The 21816-nt window shown below is 41.5% G+C and overlaps 1 protein-coding gene across 7 annotated transcripts in view; it reads left to right on the forward strand.

Moving 5' to 3' along the window:
- LOC123817873 (apolipoprotein R-like) overlaps positions 1-10737 on the forward strand; it is a 44493-nt gene extending 33756 nt beyond the window's left edge. For 3 of the 7 annotated variants that reach the window (XM_045837639.1, XM_045837641.1, XM_045837640.1), the window contains 3 exons: positions 4846-5041; positions 9752-9927; positions 10439-10737. In XM_045837639.1, the coding sequence (XP_045693595.1) occupies positions 4933-5041; positions 9752-9927; positions 10439-10591 (438 nt within the window). In that variant the 5' untranslated portion in view covers positions 4846-4932 and the 3' untranslated portion in view covers positions 10592-10737. Of the gene's footprint in view, positions 1-4071; positions 4149-4207; positions 4315-4845; positions 5042-8554; positions 8738-9751; positions 9928-10438 lie in introns of those variants that run through there. The other 4 variants (XM_045837642.1, XR_006785550.1, XM_045837638.1 and 1 more) reach the window with 4 other exon arrangements.
- Positions 10738-21816: the final 11079 nt, after the last annotated feature.

The following is a 21816-nucleotide window of genomic DNA, read 5'->3' on the forward strand; positions in this document are numbered from 1 at the left end:
AGAAAGAAGAGTAAAGTAGGAGGGATCACAATCCCTGATACTAAACTATACTACAAGGCCACTGTAATCAAAACAACATGGTAATGGTATGAAAACAGGCACATGGACCAATGGAACAGAACAGAGAGCCCAGAAATAAACCCAAGTCTCTACAGCCAATTAATATTTGACACAGGAGGCAGCAACATAAAATGGAGTAAAAATAGCCTCTTCAACAAATGGTGTTGGGAGAACTGGATTGCTACGTGTAAAAAAATGACACTCGAGCACCAACTTACACCATATACAAAAATACATTCAAGGTGGATAAAAGACTTAAATATAAAATGTGACACCATTAAAGTACTAGAGGAGAACATAGGTAGGAAAATCTCAGATATTTCACGCAGAAACTTAGTTACTGACTTGTCCCCTAGAGCAAGGGACATAAAGGAAAGAATAAACAGACAGAATCTCATCAAAATAAAAAGCTTCTGCACAGCTAAAGAAAACAGTATCAAAATTAAAAGAGAACCAACTGTATGGGAAAATATATTTGCCAATGATACCTCAGACAAGGATTTAATCTCCAAAATTTATAAAGAACTTAGACGACTGTACTCTAAGAAGACAAGGAATCCAATTAAAAAGTGGGCAAAGGACTTGGACAGACACTTCTTCAAGGAGGACATACAGAAAATCCAAAGACACATGAAATGATGTTCAATATCGCTAGCTATGAGAGAGATGCAAATTAAAACCACAATGAGATGCCACTTCACACCAGTCAGAATGGCCATCATAAACAAAGCAACAAACAACAAGTGTTGGAGTGATTGTGGAGAAAAGGGGTCCCTAGTGCACTGTTGGTGGGACTGCAGACTGGTACAACCACTATGGAAAACAGTATGGAACTTCCTCAGAATACTAAAAATGGGTCTGCCTTTTGACCCAGCAATTCCAGTGCTGGGACGATATCCTAAGAGCACTAAAACACCAATGCACAAGAACCTATGCATCCCAATGTTCATAGCAGTACAATTTACATTAGCTAGGTGCTGGAAGCAACCAAGATGCCCATCAGTAAACGAATGGATCAAAACACTATGGTACATTTACACAATGGAATCCTGTGCAGCAGAAAGAAAGGAGCTCCTACCCTTTGCAACAGTTTGGATGGAGCTGGAAAGTATTATGCTAAGCAAAACTAGCCAGGCAGTGAAAGACAAATACCATATGATCTCACTTTTAACAGGAACCTAAACAACAAAACAAAGAAACAAGCAAAATATGACCAAAGACACTGAAATAGAGGACAGGCTGACAGTGCCCAGAAGGGAGAGGAGAGGGAATTTCAGGGGAGAATGGGAAGGGTTTACAGGAACAAGTTTAAAGGACACATGGACAAAAACTAGGTGGAGGGTGGTAATGGGAGGTAAGTGGGGAGGGTTGGGAGGCGGGGTTGGATTGGGAGTAAAAGGGAGAAAACTATACTTGAACAATGATTAAAATAAAAAATAAAAAATGAAAAAAAGGAAAAAAGATACTCCTACATTATCAAAGAATTAATTATTCTTTCGGGTTAATTATTTTCCTATTGCATATTGACAGTTGAATAGAAAACTTTGCAGTCCAGAAGAAATTATAGTATTAGAAATGAGTGAATGTATTAAAGTAAAATTACAAAGTACTGTATAAACTAACAAAATTATATAAGTGTAAGATATTGTATTGAAAATTAGGGAATAATAGTCCCCAATAAGTGAGCACTGGAAGAGTTTGCCAGGTCCCACATGTCCCTCTATGTCCCTCTATGGTAGTGCTGATTATAAATGAAGATATGAGTAATTGTTTTCATTTTTAAATAGAAATATGCTAACAAAAGTAACATTTCTTATTCATGTAGTAATGTAAGTTATTCCTTTAAAGAAAGAATTTCTAAGAATAATTTTAAAATATTTATACACATACCCCTTATACCATCTACTAGAGCTAATAATGTAGAACATTTTGCACAGAATGACAAAATCACTCAGAAAAGAAGAGATTTCACCAATAGCCATGTCTCTTTCAACGGAGACTCTGTTTCCTATTCAGGGGATATTGAGAATTTTTCCCAATTTTTATGATACAAGAATTACATGGCAAGCAGAGGGAACATGGAGTCCCCAGTGTGACCTGTCTGCCTTTGTCAAGTTTAATTTGTAGGGCTCCAGAAGGATACCATGCTCTTTGAGCCTTACGAACTTCCTTAATATCACAGAGTGACTTCAGAATTACTTTTCAAAGGGGGTTCCAAAGTATATTATTTTGGATTTTTTTACATCATAATGATGGATATTGTAAATGAAATTTTAAAGTTAGGTAAAAGAACTCACATATTCTGAGTAATTCTCCTCTCTAGGAAGTTGAAATGGCTAAACCTATTATATTTCCAAAGCACTTTCATTATCTTCCCTGAGTATCATTGCCTTGTCCCTCTAGGCCTCCTTTTTCTTTGTGAGGTGGTGAGTGTAGATTATGTTCAAGAAGTCACAGAGACTTGTCCTGATTCCTTCAGGTTCCTTTGTATTTATCCCCTCTTCTTCCATTTCCTGAAAACTCCACCTTACCTTTGGACCATGTGGAGTATAGGATATGCCCAAATGTCTTACTCTAGTTTCTCAGCTTGCCTCTCTTTCATTCTTCAAGAACAACTTTCTGCTGCTTTTAAGTCTCTGCTCTAATCACCACTTCAAGACAAAATGCTTACTTGTATCTCATCCATCAAAGAAATTTTTATTCAAATCTTAAAATATACTTCCAGTTCCCTCTAGGAAATGTTATTGTATCCTTTCTCCCTCAGTTTTCATTTTCTTTGTTTATATCCATCTTATTGGCATTTCTTGTCTTTAGATACATTGTTATAAATTGATTGACACTGTGGTTTTGCTATTCATATGGTTATGCCTTATTTTCTTTACAGTATTGCAAAAATGTGCCTCAGTGTCTGACGAACAGGCTTATAAGGACTAAATTATATAAGCATTTGTTGGCTCAATTCATAAGAAGGTATTTTCTAATAATGTGTTTGATCTGAGGCTTAGAAAATTCCATTTGTGAGCCTTTGACTTGTACACAGGGGATATCTCTTTAGTACCTTCAATTTATTTCAAGAGCAAAGACACAAAGATACTTGAGACATGTTGCCTATACTCAAAAATGTGAATGTGGATAGTGTAAATCAACTGTTAAGTAATTACTAGGGTATAGAATAAAGCCATAGAAAACATGGACTTCTGAGCAAGACAGGTCTCAGTTATACTAGGCAGTAGCTGCCTCACTTGGACAAAGAAACTTAAGCTCTGCAAGAGTCTGTTTTCTGCTATAAAAGGTTGGGAAAATGCTATGACTAGATTATGTATACACAGTATCTATAGATACATAGTATCTATAGTATACATAGTATGGTGTACATAGTGTCATAGTATACATAGATACTGTACAAGGTCTTTCTGGCATAAGTCCAATCATTGGTATAAGGAGAATGGTTTGTGAGACATTGATGTAACCTGGCAGCCTAGGAGACTGGACTGGAAGGCACATGCATGAACAATGATGATTTCATTGTACTAGTCAGTGGGGGGTGGTAGATGCTGTTGAGTGAGCATGTGTACTCTGTTGCCATCACATTCAAAATGGCTGAGCAAGCAGAGCGATGAATCTCTATCAAATTTTGCATTAAGCATAAGCATTCCTCTGTGGAAACTATTTGGATGATTCAGAAGGCTGCAGCTATGGGCAACTGGAGATTGGCAGCTTCAGCATGACATGCATCACATCTTGTGCAGAGACTTTTTTGGTAAAACATCAAATCACCCAGGTGAGTCAGCTTCTGTGCAGCCCAGATGTGGCATCCTGTGAATTCTGGCTTTTCCCAAAACTAAAATTCCCTTTGAAAGAGAAGAGATTTCAGACTGTCAATGAGAGTCAGGAAAACATTATAGGACAGCAGTTGGCAATTGGGAGAATTGTGTGAAGTCCCAAGGTGCCTGCTCTGAAGGGGATTGAGGCATCATTGTCCCATGTACAATGTTTCTTATATCTTCTTCAGGAAATGTCTCTATTTTCCGTATTACATGCCTGGACACCTTCTGGGAAGACCTTGTATATGTAGTGTCTAGATTATGGTAAGATTTCAATAAACAATTGTATAGAATGTATAATCTCTTCTTATTAACTGCCACAGAAGCTGAGAAATAAACAATGAATATTTGCTGGGGTGCTAAGACAAGGAAGCCTTCACAGAGCCCATGGGACATGAATAGCTAGCAGAGAAAAAGAGTGTCATTCTAGGTAGGACATAGGATATAATGATGGGAATGTGGGTGGTGTATTTGGTTAGATTAGCCTATGGAAGAAGGGTTTCTATAACATAGTGATAGTAAAGTTTAAAGAATCCATGAGAAAGGCTGGGAAGGGGTCTTCCAAACACCCATAGGTTGGTAAATGTTTTTAAATTTTTATTTCTAGAAATATACAATTCTGAAACTATCATTATGTGGTTTCAGCCCTAATGAAGCCAAGAGAAGATAAACACTGCCATTGCTCTTGAAACATTTTTGAAAATGAGAAGTCGGAAGGCTTAATCCAACTTCTCATTTTGGAGACACCTATGAAATGATATAGCTGGAGGAATATGACTGGGTTGGACTGCTTTAGCAAATCAGGGACAAAGAGCGAGTACTCAAAATGTCTCTTGTACCCTAGTGTGTTTCCCGAGCCTCTCTTCTGCAGTGAGCTCTTGTGAAGGTGGAAATGAGATTGTTAGCCACAGGCACCTCCTCAGTATGGTTTTACTAACTATGTCTCATGATTTTTTTCTAGAGGTATGTTGCCCAGTACCAGACCTAAAGAATGGCAGAATCACTACCCTGAGAAAGAAAGGTTTGGCCAGTAACTGTGAATGTTTCCATGGAGACTCGCTTTGGTATTCATGTAGTGGGAGACAAAGTGTTGAAGCTTCCTGCCCAGCAGATGGCACCTAGAGTCCTGAGACACCAACATGTGATGAGAGTAAGAGGTTATGGAATTATGTGATTTTAGAAGTTTCTTCATAACAAAGTAATGGAGATTATTAAGGAAAGGTTTCAAATTAGGGAGAAGAATTTGGGTACTCTGCATGATTCTTGGAATGGATAAATATATTCAAAAGCACTGCCTCCAGTTCAAATTTCTCCTTTTCCCCACATTGTTTATTTGCATTTTCCTGAATCAGTGAATATAGACCACATGCAGTAGATCATTAGCCTTTTAAATTATTACATTCTATTTCTTGATATTTATTCTCTTCTCTTCCCTTCCTATATGTCTTAACCTGGAAAACAAGACTTGCCAAAATCCATTTGAACCTGATTTTCTGAACTTTCCTTCCTTCCTTCCTTCCTTCCTTCCTTCCTTCCTTCCTTCCTTCCTTCCTTCCTTCCTTCCTTCTTTACCTTCTATACTCCAGAGCATCATCATACCACCTACTTCTGGCTTATCAGGTAGAATTCACTTGATGCCACTGGTGGGCTGGATCAACATGATATTCTGCGGATGTCCAGATGCCCCTGAAAGCTTCGGACTCTATCCTGAGAAGGGCTAGTAGGGTTAAAAGTGGAAATATATGATTTTGACCATTTCATGTGTATTCAAACTCAAACTGTTTCTGATCTTCTTTTTTAACAGGGATGAAAAAGAATGCCTTTGATAAAACAGTAGCCTGGTTTATCTGAAGACATATTAATCTGCTTTAGCAAAGATACCACATCTAGCACAGTGGTTGCAATGGGGACTAAAATGTTGAATTTTCAATAGTCTACTGTAATTTTCTAGAATCCTAATTTTTGTAGTAGACAGATGAGGGAAATGGGAATGACCACTTTAGCATCTTTAATCCTTTATGAGGATTAAAAGATTGGTACCAATTCCCCCCTCCCCCTCCGTACATGATATTTTTAAAAAGTTCCCTTCTTTGCCTTAAGGGGGAAGAGTGGTGGTCATATGTATGGCTTCTACTTTGCCTTCTGAGATATGATAGTTCTCACCCGGTAGGCCAGCGACCCAATATGGGGGCTGTGCTAATGACCAACTTTGTTGACTCTGATTATACTTTCAAAGACAATGGAAATGACCACCAAGTGGCCTAATAGGGGGACTATGTTGGTTACAGGTATCGATGTCAATGCAAGTTCTATGCTCAGTAATCCTCAGTTTACTTTGCACCTTTCACCAGTGCACAGTTACCTATGTAAAAAACTTGGAAACCTGGGGAACTCATTACTATGCATACTTTACTGAGCTGTTGTAGAATCTTTATTTCTGGGAGCTGTCTTTTTTTCTTTAGTCAATGATCTCCGGACATGAAAACTTGTTGCGCGTGGGTCACCGGCCAGCAGTGACCACGGAACGCTGTGGATGGCTCGACGATAAACACGCGAGAAAAAACACCACATGCACAGAGACAGACTAGTTTCTGTGGGGAAGTAGGGACGAAATGGCCACCCCCCCTAGTGGGGGAGCGCGCGATTTACAGTCCATACCTGCTTTTATTGGGCTCATTTTGCATAATAATTCAGGTAAAGTACAGTACTCATTAGGGGAAGTAAGGAACTATAGAAAACAAAGAACTCTGCCGGTCTATTGAGTTGGGGTCAAAGAGCTGTAAGACTGAGGAACAAACTAACTTCCTCCTAAGACCCTTCTCATTCAACTGAGAGCATTCTAAACAAAGGAGGTTTCACAGTAATTTACATGTTCTTTCTTAGGCCTGATCACCCCGGGAAATCCGCACTTCTCAGTACCGAGCTGTACCACCCTGTCATTGTTTTAGGCTTAGGTGGAGCAAGGGAACTAAGGTAACCAAGAGATAAGGAGATTTTCTCCCAGACGCTGAGAACTCAGGCTATGTCAGAGCCGAGGAGCGAGGGTCCATCACCCCCCTTTTGCTGCAGCCCCCCAAGTCCTTCTTTTGGGGGGCCTCCCAAAGTGATCATGCCTGGCTTGGGTCGTTCCCCCCGTGGGGAATCTTACCCGTCTTTGGCTAACCGACCAAGCTTTTTGGGTTCAGTTATGAATAAAGCAGCAGAAGCAGCATTCCTGCCAGGAAGACAAGCTTTTGTCTCCTTGCTGGCTCACGGTTCCAAGGGCGTTCCCTTAGCCTTAGCTAGGTGGGGGTTTCAGCCTCTGATACCAGTCAGGGCGGTTCCCAACAAAAATTGGCACAGGTCCAGAAACTGAGCAAGGATTGGAACTTTTAATTGGGCCAAAGGCCATCAGTCTCCTGATTATCCATCCTTAATTTCTATTGATGGTACAAATTGAGCAGTATCTTTGTTGGCTGCTCTGGTTGTCTTTCCACCTAGTCATTCGTTATGAAGATTACGTTTACTTAACTTCTGAAGCAAATGAGCACTTCTCTGACTGCTGTCAATAAGAGTGAAACTTGTTCTTTAATGACCTTCCTATTTTTAGCTCTTGCCTTTGATAAGAAGTGTCTTGGGGAATTCCTTATGTCCTTGGTACATGTATTCTTCGGGCATTTCCATGTAACAGAATCACCTGGTGATATTTTCCAGCTTACACAGTATATCCACTTCAGGATGCTTACTTCCCTGAGTTATTTAATTCCTACTTCTTTCTCCTGCCATGACAAGCCCAGCATTCCAGACTCACTTACTGTGCAGCATTATGTTTTCCATGCTTTTAGGAGGCATCTTAGGATAGAACTTACAACTATTGTAGTCCATCAGTATAATATGTTATCTGACATTCCTAATGACCTGCTTTATTTAATTTTCTTATGCAGTGTTCGAGGATACTGACAGTGTTTCTTTTCAGAGAACTTTTCATGGTGCTGTGCACCATGTTGTGTCCATTATTACTTATTTATTTTATTAAAATATTTTTAGTCTTGTTCAATTACAGTTGTCCATGTTTTTCCACCTTTACTCCCCCCTGTCTGGCCAACTTTTCCACATTCAATCCTCCACCCCATTGCCCTTGTCCATGGATCCTTTATACATGTTTTGTGCCTATTATTTAAATATGCAAGTAATCATTTTAAATCATTCTATGAGCTCTTTTCTAAAATATTGTACAATGCAGTAAGTATTTTCTTTGTGGGGATGGATGAACAGTTTTGATTGGACACAATGAATCAGAGATTGTGCATATATTTAGCATCTTAAACTGTTTCTCACAGGTGTACATCTCTGCAATTAGCCTGAAATGCATGGAGTGTAGTATCAGTACAATATGACTTTGGGTTGAATCCAACCTTTGTGCCAAAATGGTTTTTAAAGAGTGTAAAGGTTTATGAACTTGTTACTTATATGAAGCAAACTCAGTGCTTGAAATTCTAGTCAAGTCTTTCTACAGTTCTTCATTCTGAGGCTTGCAGGAGGGCAGCACAGGAACTTGGCTTTGGCTAAGTGATCCTGTGAGCAGAGAAGATAACAGGGCAGGACAAAGGCTCCTACAAACCACACAGATTCTGGGATGTGTTGTGTTTTATATTCTACAAACCCAAGCTCTCTCATTTTTTGTCTTACCACCAAGGTTGCTCTTATCCTCCTCTTGTATAAACGTCCCTATGGACATTTCATACAAATGCCTTCATACTTATTCCAACCTAAGGAAGTTAAATATGAATGTGATGAAGGATACACTCTGGTTGGAGAGGCCACACTCTCCTGCAGTAATTCACGCTGGTCGGCTCTGGCCCCTCAATGTAAAGGTAACTCCAGCCCATGGCTAAGTGGGTGGAACTGTCATGGAGGAATTGAGAATAAACTTTCTATCCAGAGGCAGAACAAAATATTTGATTGGATTTATTTTAAATAATTATTATATTTAGATGGTACCCAAAACAAAAAGTTTGAGGGGCACACAGGATCATGAATGTCCCCTACTTCTTTCTCCCAGTTACACAATTCAGCCTCCTGGAGGCAGCCCAGATTCCCTCTTGCTTGTGTATTTCTGGAAGTCGTCTACTGGCTGTAAGTTCTCTGAGTGTAGCTATGGCCTGTAGCAAAATTTCCATGGAAACTTGCTCAGGCATGAATGCAGACTCTCATGGGCTAATTCCAAATACCAGGAAGTGGCAGGTATTTCCATCTGAGCCTCACACAGGGCACAACCTTCCCGTCATGGAGGCATGTGGTGGGGGACTCCCAGTTTTCCAACCTGTTGTAGGGCAGGAGGAGTCAAGATCAGGTCCGATTTTTACATGCACACGGGTCTAGTAACACTTTGCCATCATTGCATATAGGCATATAGGAGATAATAGGCAAGAAGGAAGATTTCATCCCTGGTGTCTTTTGTGGAACACAATATGAGGAATAGTTGCACTGACAGCTGCGAATCCGGGGTCATGTGACTTTTTAATACCCTGTCATGTTATTTAGAGATGTTATGTCTTGAACAAGTTTCTTACCCCTCTGTATCTCATTTTCTCCTGAATAAATGGCAGTAGTAAGAGTGCTCACTTCATAGAGAAGAGTGAGACTTAAATGAGAAAATCACATAAAATGCTCAGCCTAGATGACTGATATGAGTCAATCCTCAATAAAAATGGGAGCTAATATCATTGCTATCAAAATAGGAAAATATAAAAATTATAAAATATAAAAATTATATTATATCTAATTATAATTAGAAGCACCTACATGTAGTTCATTTTAATATCCTAGTCTGTTCCCATGTCTTTTTTCTTAACTTTACAGATTACTTAACTGTGCTTTTATTGTAGTACTGTGTCCAAAACCAGAGATAGAGCACGGAAAGGTGTTTGGGGATAAAGATCAATTTGTTGAATCTGAAAATATCACCATCGAGTGTACTTCAGGCTATACTGTGGTTGGTCGCCAAAATATCACCTGCTTAGAGAACCATACCTGGTATCCAGAGGTGCCCAAGTGTGAGTGGGTAAGTGGAACAATTCAAGGAAGTTCCTGTGCTATCAAACCCTAAAAATGGTACCACCTTAAAGCACTGTCCCAGCCAGCAAAGGCGAGATCTGACCTGCCAGGATAGATCCCTGAGTCATTCAAAAGAGCTCTCTTGTTTTCCCTGGAAGCACTCTGGTCAGTTAGGGTGGCAAGTTGTCCTGCTCTCACTTGAGAACAGGAAACACCAAGCCCCTTACGGAGGAGAGGACATTGTCAGAGGCCTGGGGGCACTGACTCCTAACTTTCCTTTTCTAGACTATACAGTACACTGTGTTCTGTGTTTGGATTCTTGGCCAAAATAACTCTGTTCCACAGAGGCCTTCCGGGAAGCTGTCTCAGAACAGGTCGAAATCCCTCAGGGGGAGACTTTGGTTTCCTTCTCACCCATCAAACCCGGGGTTGGTCTGGGACCTGATCCTGTAGTCCTGCCATTCTCATGATCTGGGGAGAAGCCTCTCAACCACACTCACCAGCTATATCTCTTTTAGGAGTTCCCTTCAGGCTGTGAACAAGTTCTAGCAGGCAGAAAACTCATGCAGTGTCTCCCGAGACCAGAGGATGTGAGAATGGCCCTGGAATTGTATAAATTGTCCTTAGAAATTGAACTCCTGGAACGAGAGACAGAGAAGGAGAGGAAATGACTCTGGAGTCATCACTGTAATTGTTCTCAGAAGAGGGAGAAAAAAGTGCCTTGCTGCGTTCAATTCAATATGGATCACTCTAGTCTAGCAACCCTACCATCCCACTGACACCAACATTCATTGTAATAAATACCTAGAACAGCTAATTTGCTAATGTTTTTGCTAGTCCTTTGAGATTATAGAATTATTGATTATCTTGTGGTTTATATTTTTGCTTTTTTGGACACTAATTGCACATTTTTCATAAAAATTTCATTATCAAACACAATTTTGTCTTTGTGATCATTAGGACTTCATGGAATAAGGTCCATAAACAAAGCCATTACATAAAGTCAATGCATTCATTTTATTGTATGGATTTTGAATATGGGCTTGGCTTCACATCAGTTACATTTCCCTGAATGACCTTTACACCACAGTTCCCCATGTGCAAATCACTCAGGCCCTCAGTATTTATACTAAGTGTCAACACACCCCAGAGCCTTGTCTGTTCTCTCCTATTTGAAGGGAGTTATTCCATTTTCTAAACCCCATCCACTTGGTCTGTGAGTCACTAAGGCTATACCTCTGACTTTTCCCTTACACAAAGGGGAAAAGGGATATTTATGATGGTGCCTGACCCACTTATTTCACCCCCAGAGAACAAACTCTGAAAGATTGGTGAATGTGAAACCCACATGGCAGCCACTTGTGCATTCCCAAGTCTTTCATCTGATGTCTTCATTTTATTTAATAGAAATGTAAAAAGCCTTGAGTGCCTATCTCACATGTGAGGAGAAACCCCATACCAATCACCTTTATATCTTAGGGTTATTTTTGGAGTCTTTGTTCCTTCTACTCACCACTTCCTCCAACTTCACTTCTCCTGAAATCTCTCTCTCTCTGTCTCTCTCATTCATATCTCAGATTCCTTGATTGTCTCATCTCTCATTTGTACACAGAACTCTGGAGAATATTAGCTTCTTTCATTTAATTACCTGCATAGACTGCAGTGAGGTTATGGTGTATGGCAGCATTTCACTGAATGGCAGGTATCAGAGGGGCTTGAACCATTAGAGAAACCTGCTTAAAATGGAAGGTTTCTAGTCACAGTCTTAGAAACTATTATGGGCTCCTGCTACTAGGAGTTCCTTTTGGTTGATGTTTATTTTGGGTTTCCCTGAGGCAGGATTTGTGGTTAACTAATTTCCTTGGGAAGTGGCTCCATACAGCTCTGTGCCTGAGTGGATCAGTAAGACAAGGAAGGGAAGACAGCCTAAAGAGGGAGCATTATTGAAGAGTCATTGCTGTATCCCCAAAAGCTCAGTCATGCTGACTGCCTCCTGATAGCATGTGGAAAACAACTTTGTTGTCCTGGTTTGAGTCACTGGGTTTTCAGATGTCCCCTTTCTTTCAGGATGGGGATTCTTTAAAAATTAGTGTTAGTGTCTTCTCAGATGCTATCCTTTTTTTTCTAGAAAAAGGTCCTCTGGCCCTCTGCCTGCTTTTACAACTTCAATTTCTACCATGCAATGAGGAGATTACTGCCCCTATATTCTCTTGGATTCTGTTTCCTCCACTCACCCCTTTGCCCTTTTCTACCACCACATTGCTTTCACACTATTAACATAGAGAACTTTCATTTTTTTCTAAAATAATTGCTCCTATTATAACAGGGTACAGCCAAGAGGGGCTCCCAAATAGGGATTTGTAACAGGGTCCAGAAGAGCTTGGAGATAATTGGTCCACACCACAGGGCCACACCTTCCCAGAATGCTGGCAGCTGTGGCCAATTGTGGGAGGAGCCAAAAATGAGGCTGCAGAAGAAGACTGGTGCTGGCATTTAAGTGGAGACCTCTTTTTGGGACCACATGTCTGTTTTTGTGACCACGTGGCTTCGGTGAGAGTCAGGACCATGAGGCTTTAGAAGTGCTCCTTTTTGCCACATGGAGGGTGCCAGGAGAACTGTGTGCATTTGTGGAGAATTTTAGTTTGTATTATCTCAAATAAATAATAAATTCCTTTCCTTTTCACTGATCTCTGGTATTGAGAGATGTCTTTCCTCAGGTAGTGGGCAAAACAAACCCAATACATGGGGAGGAACCCCTGGAGAAAAGGAGGGATCTTTTATACCATTCAGCCCTCCCCACATCTGTTCTGTAACAGTTTTTTCTGTGACAACAAAGGGACGGTAATTGCCTGTGGCAGACCGACACCCTCAGGTGCGGGAGAGTGAGACTTCAGAATTTTCCCAGTCTCTGAGAATTTCTCTGCACTCCTCCTGAGGGCATCAGCTGTCTAATCATGCCCAGAAAGATGAAAAAAAAAAAAATGAAACAGGGGAGGGAGCAGAGAAGTGAAATGGTTTGGTTAAAAACTTGTTTCTGAACCCTGTTTTGGAATAATGGAGTTGTGGATAATGGTTTGGTTAATATGCCCTCCCAGGTTGCCCCTGTCTGCTCACTTACAGTTTTGGTAAGCCCAGGTGGCACTAAGGGAACCTGTACTCAAGGTTTGGGGAGGAAGCAAACCCCTAGGCCCTGTAAGCTGACCCTACATGTATGTTTGGAATTGGACAGCAAGCCATGTGGGTGCACCACAATTTTGGGTAAAATGGAGGATGAGCCATGTGAGTGACCCACCATAGAGGACAAGTCATGCATGCGCCTCGCCATCTTGGATGACCCAGCATTCATGGTTGTCACTATTTTGGACAACCCAGGGTGCATGGGCACTGCCATCTTGGATGATGGGTTACCTGAGAGTTCACCATCTTGGAACTGGGCAAGATGGTAGGCTAAGTGTTCTCTTCAGATTATAGGCTATGTGTTGCTGCTATGTGGGCACTGTACCAGTCAAGTTCTCTGTGCAACTGGTTCTGGTAGGGAGGGCTCTGATTCTGAAGGTCATAAACTGGGGTCCAAGGGTGATCATCTGTTTTATGGGCTGTTTGCAAGGTCTGAGCTCCAGAAAGCTGCAGGATGTCCCTGCAAATCTAGGGACTTTTAGTGGAAGGTACCTGTAGTGCTAGGGACTTTTGGCTGTCAGATACTGAGCTTAAGTATAGTCCTTCCCAGTGTGGGAAAGAAACAGGGATTAAAAATGAATTATGTTTAAATCTGGATGAGTAAAACTATGTAGGAGATGTGAAAGTTTTAAACCTAGAGGAAAGGAAACCTCACTGCTCATTTGCTGATTTTATGGGAATGTGGTTTCAATTTGGTTCTGTTTCTGATCAGAAACCCTCTGTATCTGAAGATGTATGGTTACTCTTTCCTTCTTTCTATAAATTTGGGCAGTCTTTATGCATGTGACCAGGTTGATCACAAATATAACATTAAGAATTTTCTTTAATTGCGGCAGCTAAAAGAGAAGCTTTATGCTGCTCGGTGCCAATATCTTGGCAAGCTTTAATAAATTCACTAATATCTTTTGTAGTTGCCCAAAGAAGGCCTAAGACAGATCTGCAGTCTGAATTAGCATTCTCATAAGCCAGCTGAAGTAAGATAGTTTCGGCTGCTTTTTCATTATCTACATGTCTTTCAATGGCTTCCTAGAGGCAATCAATGAAATCTATATAAGCCTCAGAAGCACCCTGATGGATATTAACAAAGGAAGAAACTTCCCTAGTCTGAGAATCAGGCACCATTTTCATAGCTCTTAGGGCAATATGTGCGCACTGATTGTAAGCGAGGGGAGGGAGTTGTGCCTGAGCTGCAGCCCTGTCGAACTTACCAGATCCAATCAACATGGGAAGAGTAACCGGATTTTGCATTACTTTATTCTCGGCTGCTTGGGCACCGGCCTGCTGGCAATATTCTGAATACCAGACAGTGTATTGAGCTGGGGTTAAAACTGTCCTGGCAAGAGCATACCAATCACAAGGAGCTATCTTATAACTATCAGTAATGGCTTGTAATAACCCGTTGGTACAGGGAGATCAGAGCCCATTTTCTTTAATGCTTCTTTTTAAATCATTATAAAATGGGAAGGGGAGCGGCTCGTGGATGTTCCTTTGTCCCCTAACCATAATGGGGAAGGCAGATAAAGCCTCCCAGTTCCCCTTCTCTGCTGCCTGGCGAAGGCACTTTCTCATAGACCTATCGGGGGATTTGCCTGAATTTTCTTGCTTTCTTGGTGGTGACTCATCTCTGGAGGAGCTGCTCTCCTGTGGCTGTGACAAACCTCTGTGGGGGTGAAGGCAGGGCCTTTGTAACCTGCTCTCTGGAATTGCACACAGTTTCACTCTCCAAATCAGACTCTTCTTCATCTAGATCCACCTTTCTTGCCCAAATGGGCTCAAGAGTATCCCTGACCAGCCTCCAGGTCTCAAAGGTGTGTGAACCAATAGATATACCACTGTCTTGCAAAGATTTCAACCTGTCACCCCCTTTTTCCCATACATCAATGTCCAGCGTCCCTTTATGAGGAAATGGACAATATTTTCTTATAGATTGCAAAAGCTGAACTAGATGCCTTTCCTTCACTTTATACTTTGCTTCCTTAAGAAGTTGTAATATATGCAGAAAAGCTTTCTGCCCTTTAGATAAGTTAGAACCCATGTTTGCCTTTTAAAAGGAAAGAAAAAGCTTCCTTTTATTTATTTTTAATTTTTTTCCCCAATTCTTATTTTTCCTGCTTCTGCCACCTGCGCTGGCCCTGCATTAACTACCTAGGGAAAAAGCGTCGTGGATCGAAGTGTGCTATTGGTGAAAAACAGTCAGAGAAAAGGAATTGGACCCCAACTCTGCTTATGTGCTTTGGGTCCTCCCTTCGAGGAAGGGAGCTTGAAGCGCCACTGGTGATCAGTCTGCACGTTTCCCCAGTAGCGAGATTACGTTGTGTGGGAGTTCCCTGTAAGGCCCTTACACGTCTCGGGAGATAATCCCAGACACCCCCGCGAGGTTCCGACTCACGTGGGAACACTCGGTTTCCCCAGCCAGAGGAGGAAATGCCTTTTATCTTCGGAGCTTGGCAGATGCCAAAGCCCTCATTCATATAAACCTATGGCTAATGTTTAAATCCTGGAAAGCGATCTTCAGAGTTTGGTGGCAACCGGAACTCTCATAACATACTGGCTTTCCTGATGCAGGCAGACAGAGAGGAAAAACAACAATTGAAAAGTTGCTGTGACAAGCGGCTTTTTGCCAAAAACAGATCACCTGACTTCTTTTTTCAAGGCAAACCATTTGCTTTCTCTCCCAAATTTGAGAGCTAAGTTACTGTTTACACTACTATAGGCGGTCGAGAAAGAAGGGAGCGACCTTTAGAAAGAAGAGACCTACTTCCCTGAAATCCAACGCATGCTATGACATACCTGAGAAAGAGTATGGGGTCATCCGCCCTTACCTGGGCTAGTTACCCATAAATCCACCCGAAGTTGATGCGTTGTCCACAGCGACGGCTCGTAGCCACAGGCTTCAAGAAAATGATCCAGATTCCTTCCTGGCCCCATGTTGGATGCCAGCTGACGCGATCACTGACTGGCAGTGACCTCAGAACACTGCGGATAGCTTGTCAACACGCAAGAAAAACATACACAGAGACAACCAAGTCCTGTGGGGAAGTAGGGACTGAATGGCCACTCTCACTAGCGGGGAGCGCCCCATTCCCCCACTGGAGAGGCTTTTTATTGGTTTCATTTGCATAAGAATTCAGGTAAAGCTCATTACCCATTTTTAGGAAGTAAAGATCAAACAATAGATAACAAGGAAGTCTGAGGGCCTATTTTGAGTCAGGGTCAAAGAGCTGTAAAGCTTTGAGGAACAAACTTACTTCTTCTCTGGACTCTTATCATTCAACTGAGAGCATTCTAAACAAAGTAGGTTTCACAGGATTTTACATATTCTTTCTTAGGCCTGATCACCTGGGGAACCCGCCCTTTCCAGCACAGGGCAGCACCACCCTGTCATTGTTTCAGGCTTAGGTGAAGCAAGGGAGTAAAGCAGCCAAGAGATTAGGAGATTTTCTCACAGACAATGAGGACTCTGGCTTTGTCAAAGCCAAGGGGCAAGGATCCATCACTCCCTTTTGCTGTAGCCCCCAAAATCCTTCCTTGGGGGCCTCCCATGTGATTGTGCCTGTCTTAGGTCATTCCCCCCTTGGGGAATCTTACCCATCATTGGCTAACCGACCAAGCATTGGGGCCAGGCAGGGTGAAGTAAAAGGAGCAGAAGTGTTGCTCCTGCCAGGGAGATAAGCTTTTGCCTCCTTGCTGCCTTACAGTCCAAGGTCATTCCCTCAGCCTTAGCCTTGGCGGGAGTTACAGATTCTAATACCAGGCAGGGCAGTTCCCAACATGAAGACTAGTAAAGGTCACCTGTAGCCAGTGGGGGAAAGAATGCCTTTGCTGCTTGGAACCCAGGAAGGATCATTCAGGGCTGATGAGTGTTTTAGCCTAAGGCAAAGAAGCACGTCTCTGTGGAGGCACCAGTGGACGTACTGGTACAAGAGAATTCCTCTACCTGTGTACTGTTCTATTTTGCTCTATATCTTCTCTGAAAAGGAAATTGGGGATTCCAGGGAAGGTTAAAACTTCATACCCTGTAGGAAAGTAAACAAGAGAAAATGTAAAATTTATGGGGATGTGGTTTCAATTTGGTTCTGTTTCTGATCAGAAACTCTCTGTATCTAAAGACCTAGTTAACCTGTAACCTAGAAGACCTGTCACCTGTAAGACCTATAAAGGTCGCCTGTAACTGGTTGGGGAGAATGCCTTTGCCACTTGGGACCCAGGGAGGGTCATTCAGGGTTAATGAGTACTTCAGCCTGAGGCTAAGGAGCGTGTCTCTGCCAATCTGCTCTAAAAAGGAAACTGAGGATTCCAGGGAAGGTTAAAACTTCACACCCTATATTAATTGATTGTAGAGACTTGGGTTTATGTCTGGGCTCTCTGTTCTGTTCCACTGGCCCATGTGCCTATTTTTGTGTCAGTACCAGGCTGTTTTGATTACAGTGGCCTTGTAATACAGTTTGGTATCAGATCCCTCCTACTGCGCTCTTCTTTCTCAAAATTGCAGCAGCTATTTGGAGCCATTTATGGTTCCATATAAAAGTATATAAAGAACTTACATGACTCCATTCTAAGAAGACAAGCAACCCAATTAAAAAATGGGCAGAGGACCTGAACAGACACTTCTCCAAGGAGGACATACAGAGGATCCAGAGACATATGAAAAGATGCTCAGTAGCTATCAGAGAGATGCAAATTAAAACCACAATAACATAACACTTCACACCTGTCAGAATAGCCATCATAAACAAAGCAACAAACAACAAGTGTTAGAGACGTTGTGGAGAAAAAGGGACCCTAGTGCACTGTTGGTGGGATTGCAGACTGGTACAACCACTATGGAAAACAGTATGGAATTTTCTCAGAAAACTAAAAATGGATTTGCCTTTTGACCCAGCAATCCCACTGCTAGGATTATAAGAACCCTGAAACACCAATCCAAAAGAACCTTTGCACCCCAATGTTCATAGCAACACACTTTACAATAGCCAAGTGTTGGAAGCAACCCAGGTGCCCATCAGTAAATGAATAGATCAAAAAACTATGGTACATTTACCCAATGGAATTCTATGCAGCAGAAAGAAAGAAGGAGCACCTACCCTTTGCAACAGCATGGATGGAAATGGAAAACATTACGCTAAGCAAAATAAGCCAGGCAGTGAAAAACAAATGCCATATGACCTCACCTTTAACAGGAACCTAAACAACAAAACAAAGAAACAAGCAAACTATAACCAAAGACACTAAAATAGAGAACAGGTTGACAGTGACCAGAGGGTAGAGGGGTGGGAAATTCATAGGAAAAGGGGAAGGGTTTACAGGAACAAGTATAAAGGACACAGGGACAAAAACTAAGGAGGGTGGAAATAGGAGGGAGATGGGGAGGGCTGGGTGTGTTGGCTGGGATGGGAGTAAAAGACAGAAAACTGTACTTGAACAATTAAATAAAAAAGAAAAAAGCTTCACACCCTGTAAAAAAATGAATAAGGAAAAGTGTAAAATATGTAAATAAAAATATATAAATATCAAAAGAAAAAGGATTTTCCTTTGCACTTGATATTTTTATCCCTACCTGATCGCTCCAAAATTTGACATTACATAAGTTCCTTTGCATAAACCCATTAATACCAGTCATAAATGGTGATTTGTTCATTGAAATTTTAACTGGAATGTCACACTTGAAGGAGGCATGTCTGGGTTCTGGTTGTCACCAAAAAGTCCTAAGGAACTAGGATTGACTTGCAAAACTAGCAAAAGCCCAGGAGAAAAAGCCTGGTCCCTTGGCTGTTTGTGCAGTTTGCAGCAGTCTTTCCAGAGAAGAAACAGAGTTCGCTTTCCTGAAAGATGGCTAAAAAGGAACCTGTAGGCACAATGAAAGCCTCAAGAAGTTGAGAAACAACTGGTACAGGTGAAGTCAGATGGCAGGTGTGTGGCTCTGCTTCTGTGCCCCAAGGGGCAGACTGAAAAAGTCAACTTAAAGGTTCCCTGTGTGAATTCAAGTAAAGTGGACTTAAAGATAATAGGTGATCCAGGCTGCTCTTTGTGTGTTTATGCAAACAAGCAGTAAAAATTAAAAGCTGAACTAAAAGTAGTCCCTTTAATAACAATGGGGGGGGGGACTTTAGGGAAAAAAATTATGGTTAGAGGAAAATCACAATACTCAGTATTGAACATCAGAAATGGCACAACTAACTCTCTTGAAAGTTTGTTTTTCAATTTACAGGCACGAAGGACCTGTCAAACTGCCACTGTTGGATGTCATTGCAGCAAAGCCCTTGCAACAAGATGTCTTCCTAAAAGACAGTCTCACAGGCACAGAGACTGGCTTGGGGATTTTTGTGTAAATTAACATGTGTTCTTCCTTCTGTTTTCATAGGGTATATGCCTAAGACCTCATTACCTGAGTGATTGGTTGCAATATAGGCCTCACTTAAGGAGCCCATTCTCATCATCACCCCCTGAGACTCAACGGTTTAACTGAACTAAGTGGTTGGGTTGGCATGGTCTGTGGGCTTCATTTTAGAACTGATTTTCCCTTTTCTGTCCTAAAGACTTGGACATAAAGGGCCCAGATATCTGAAAGGAGGGAAATCTAATATATACCCCTCAGCCTGAGTGAAGTATAGTGAGCCACAAGGGTTTTGGATAGGTGTAGCATGCCTTGCACACCTTCCTCCAGATAAGCCATTCTTTACCTAAGTCCCTGCCTTTGTCATTTAGTGCTTACGATTTAATTGTGCTTCCAACTCTTTTTCTAAATTTGTCATCTCCAGAATATGCCAACTGTCCAGTAATGCCAGCTTTTGGACACCAAGCCTGCAACTTCCTGGTGACAGGCAACTGACCCAGATTCTATAAAGTCCTTCCCCTTACAGGAAGGACTCCCTCCATGTCACACCCTACCCCCAGCTTTCAGGGCACCCTTGACCCATGGGTAGGTAGGGCGACATCCGTGTCTAGCTGGAAGTAGTTACAAGAAGATGAGACCTTGTTCACTGTCCTTTATATGATTATAAAGGGGTTGTATATCTGGAAGGAGAGATTTGTAACAGGGTGCAGCCAAGAGAGGGTCCCAAATAGGGATTTGTAACAGGATCCAGAAAAGCTTGGAGATAATTGGTCCACACCACAGGGCCACACCTACCCAGAATGCTGGCAGCTGTGGCCAACTGTGGGAGGAGCCAGAAATGAGGCTGCAGAAAAAGACTGGCACTGGGATTTAAGTGGAGGCCTCTTTTTGGGACTACGTGTCCATTTTGGTGACCACTTGGCTTTGGTGTCTTGGTTGGGACCACATGGCTTGGGTGAGAGTCAGGACCACAGGGCTTTGGAAGTGCTCCCTTTTGCCATGTGGAGAGTGCTGGGAGGACTATGTGCATTTGTGGAGAACTTTAGTTTGTATTATTTCAAATAAATAATAAATTCCTTTCCTTTTCACTGATCTCTGGCATTGAGAGATGCCTTTCCTCAGGCAGTGGGCAAAATGAACCCAATAGGTGGGGAGGAACCCCTGGAGAAAAGAGGGGGGGTTCTTTTATATCATTCAGCCCCCACACTTGGTCTGTTCCCTAACACTATCCCTAGAAGGTGATTGTATTCATCTCCTTGATTTAAATGAAATGTTTTACCTTCCAATATGACTAATATTTCCTCATATTTCCCTCAGAGGTTTGTCTACAGTGATGCTGAATTATTGTATCATGAGTAAAGATCTATAAAGTTATATGAAGTATTTATTTGGTGTTAAAGTTCAGTTTAGTCTACAAATACCAGAAAGTCTCTGATGCCAAATATTATCTGGCTACAGAAAAAAAATAATAGTAGTTTTAGGTTTAATACCTATATGTAGAATGGAAGTGGTAAACCATACTGATATTTTGTATTTATGTGAGCTAAAATGGGGACATATTATTTTCTAAAATGCCTCTGAATCCAGGAGTTATAGTTTGTTATCTTATGTTTTCACTACTTTTAGGCAAATAATCAATAGATACTGATAATAAGCCTATTTGCAGATTTAAAAATATAACAAATTCTCCTGTATTCAGAATATATATACTCTGAATGGATTAATGTAATTTAAAAATTTACTTCTCAAAAGTATTCTTAGAAACTATAGATGTCATTTAGTCCTATAGCAAGTAGAAGCTTGATTATTACAAGTTTTAAATTATATTTATTTTTAATGTACATCAAAATACCTGATGTGCAGGTATCAGCCTGGGTCCAATCAGTAGAGAGAAACCACACAATGATTTATACAGGGGAAGATTAGCATAAAAAAATGATTAAACTATGACAAAAGAGTAACTGTATAACATAAGAAAACTTCATATGGTACCCTAGGGCAGAGGAAAGGTGCTCAAGGAAGGACAAACTCCAAAGGGGGCTCCTTTCCGAGGCTGGAGTTTAGTCCTCATTGGAAAAGGTACAATTGCAACCCACTGGATGCCAAAGAAGTTCACTAGTTGCCTGGACCAGAGTTGGTCTGCAGCAACCAACCCTCTACAGTGCAGGCAGAGCATAAATGAGGGGTGGCTGGTGAGTGTACATGTGGGCCTAAAGCTGGTATAGGGCACTGGGTCATTCTTCATCTGTGAGGTGAACATAGATGGTGGAAGGTGTGCAGATGCCTGTGGCAAGTCTTCAAGGCAGAGATGGGGTGCAAGCAATCTCTGCCTAGTGGCCATATGTACAGACATTCAGATGGAGTGCCAATGTGGGGAGAAGCCTG

Source organism: Phyllostomus hastatus, unplaced genomic scaffold, assembly GCF_019186645.2.
Source record: "Phyllostomus hastatus isolate PE091 unplaced genomic scaffold, TTU_PhHast_1.1 phas_contig_2248, whole genome shotgun sequence".
Lineage (NCBI taxonomy): Eukaryota > Metazoa > Chordata > Mammalia > Chiroptera > Phyllostomidae > Phyllostomus > Phyllostomus hastatus.